General features: G+C 43.2%; 1 protein-coding gene across 1 annotated transcript; it reads right to left on the reverse strand.

The window, feature by feature from the left end:
• Positions 1-836: 836 nt before the first annotated feature.
• LOC133752488 (putative MAGE domain-containing protein MAGEA13P) lies at positions 837-1577 on the reverse strand. The gene is given in 1 exon segment (XM_062182996.1): positions 837-1577. A coding segment is annotated over 1 exon segment (741 nt).
• Positions 1578-1978: the final 401 nt, after the last annotated feature.

The raw sequence follows: 1978 nt of genomic DNA on the forward strand, positions 1-1978 counted from the left end.
CAAAGCCGGAGGCATCACAATACCAGATTTCAGGACATACTACAGGGCAGTTGTTATCAAAACAGCATGGTACTGGTACAGAAACAGATGGATAAACCAATGGAACAGAATTGAAACACCAGAAATCAATCCAAACTTCTACAGCCAACTTATATTTGACCAAAGATCCAAAACCAATCCCTGGAGTAAGGACAGTCTATTCAATAAATGGTGCTGGGAAAATTGGATTTCCACGTGCAGAATCATGAAGGATCTTTCACATTTCTAAGGTGTTCCTATTCCAATGCCAACTTACATTCTTTAAGATCACAAAATCAGAAGAAACGTTTTCCAATTTGTTTTACAGAATAGCAAAATTGTTATTCTTTTTTTTTTTTGACAGGCAGAGTTAGACAGTGAGAGAGACAGAGAGAAAGGGCTTACTTCCGTTGGTTTACCCCTTAAATGGCCGCTATGGCTGGCACTCCGCTGATCCGAAACCAGGAGCCAGGTGCTTCCTCCTGGTCGCCCATGCGGGTGCAGGGCCCAAGTACTTGGGCCATCCTCAAATGCCTTGCCGGGCCACAGCAGAGAGCTGGACTGCAAGAGGAGCGACTGGGACAGAACCGGCACCCCAACTGGGACTAGAACTAGGGGTGCCGGCGCCAGCCAAAATTGTTATTCTTAAATCTGCTAATAAGAAATAAATGTGACCAGTGTGATTTAAGAACCAGGATCCTGAAGCTACTACACCTTTTAAAAGAAGTAACATTTGAAAAAACACCAAAGGGGGAATAAATTGACATACAGCTCTCCATTACTTAACACTTTGCCCTCTTCAGAAACAGAGTGAAAAATCACAAGTTTTTGGACATGGATCTTGATTGTGAACTGGCCACCACAAAATTATCAATGTTGGAAAGTGTAGCTTTGGCTTTCTCCTCCTCCTCTCTCAAAGCCTCCTCATACAAGGATGGGAAGGAAGTGGGAACACTCCCACTGATCCTAGAGAAAATCTCCAGGACCTTCATCTTGCTGGTCTCAACATAAGCCCTTGGGCCCCAGAGGAATTCACAGCATGCAGGATCACTGTGGGGTACCTGCTGGTATTCCAGGTATTCTTCCTGCACTAATTCTTTGGTGATGAACTTCTTGGGCTCCCCACAGATGAAAGCTTTCTTCTTAGCAAACATGCTTACCATATTCAGCACCTCCCAGATTTTCTCCATTGTGGCATGGTTGCCCTCCATAAAGATTACACCCAGAATAAGGATTAGGAGGCCATTCTTGGGAATGCATTGCTAATCACTCAGCCTCCCATCTTAGGTGAGATCCAGGCTTTTTATGAGCAAATAGGTGTGACTTATGGGATCCACCTGCTTCACCTCGATGCCAAAGACCACCTCCACACATTCACAGGCCTTCTTGAAGATCACAGAGAAGTCATCCTCATGCTCTCTGATGACACTCTTCAGCATTTCTGCTTCTGTGATGGACTCCTTTGTTACATACTTGACACTCAGGAACTTCACCAACTCAGCCACCTTCTTTTCTAGCATGTCACTGAGAAAGAATACAGGATCTAATTGGGCCTGCATGATGCTTGCATCACCTTCTTCTTGGATTCTGGAACCCTCACTTGACTTGCTTGATAGAGTGGCTTTAATGGATTTACATTTGGGAAGTGAACCAACAGATGGAAATTTCTTTCCCTCCCTTCCTCCCTTCCTCCCTTCCTTCCTTCCTTCCTTCCTTCCTTCCTTCCTTCCTTCTTTCCTCTCTCTCTCTCACTCTCTCTCTCTTTCTTTCTGTCTTCTCCCTTTCTTTCCTTCTCTTTGATATCCTGCCTTTCAAATACATAAATAAAATGTAAATACATGAAAAGTACATAGAAAAATGTATTATGAGAAGCTAGGCATATATTTTTACACCAAATAAACTTATCTTTTAACTCCAGTTTCCATGAACTATTGGAAGTACCTTCATGTCATACTTCATT

Source organism: Lepus europaeus, chromosome X (assembly GCF_033115175.1).
Source record: "Lepus europaeus isolate LE1 chromosome X, mLepTim1.pri, whole genome shotgun sequence".
Lineage (NCBI taxonomy): Eukaryota > Metazoa > Chordata > Mammalia > Lagomorpha > Leporidae > Lepus > Lepus europaeus.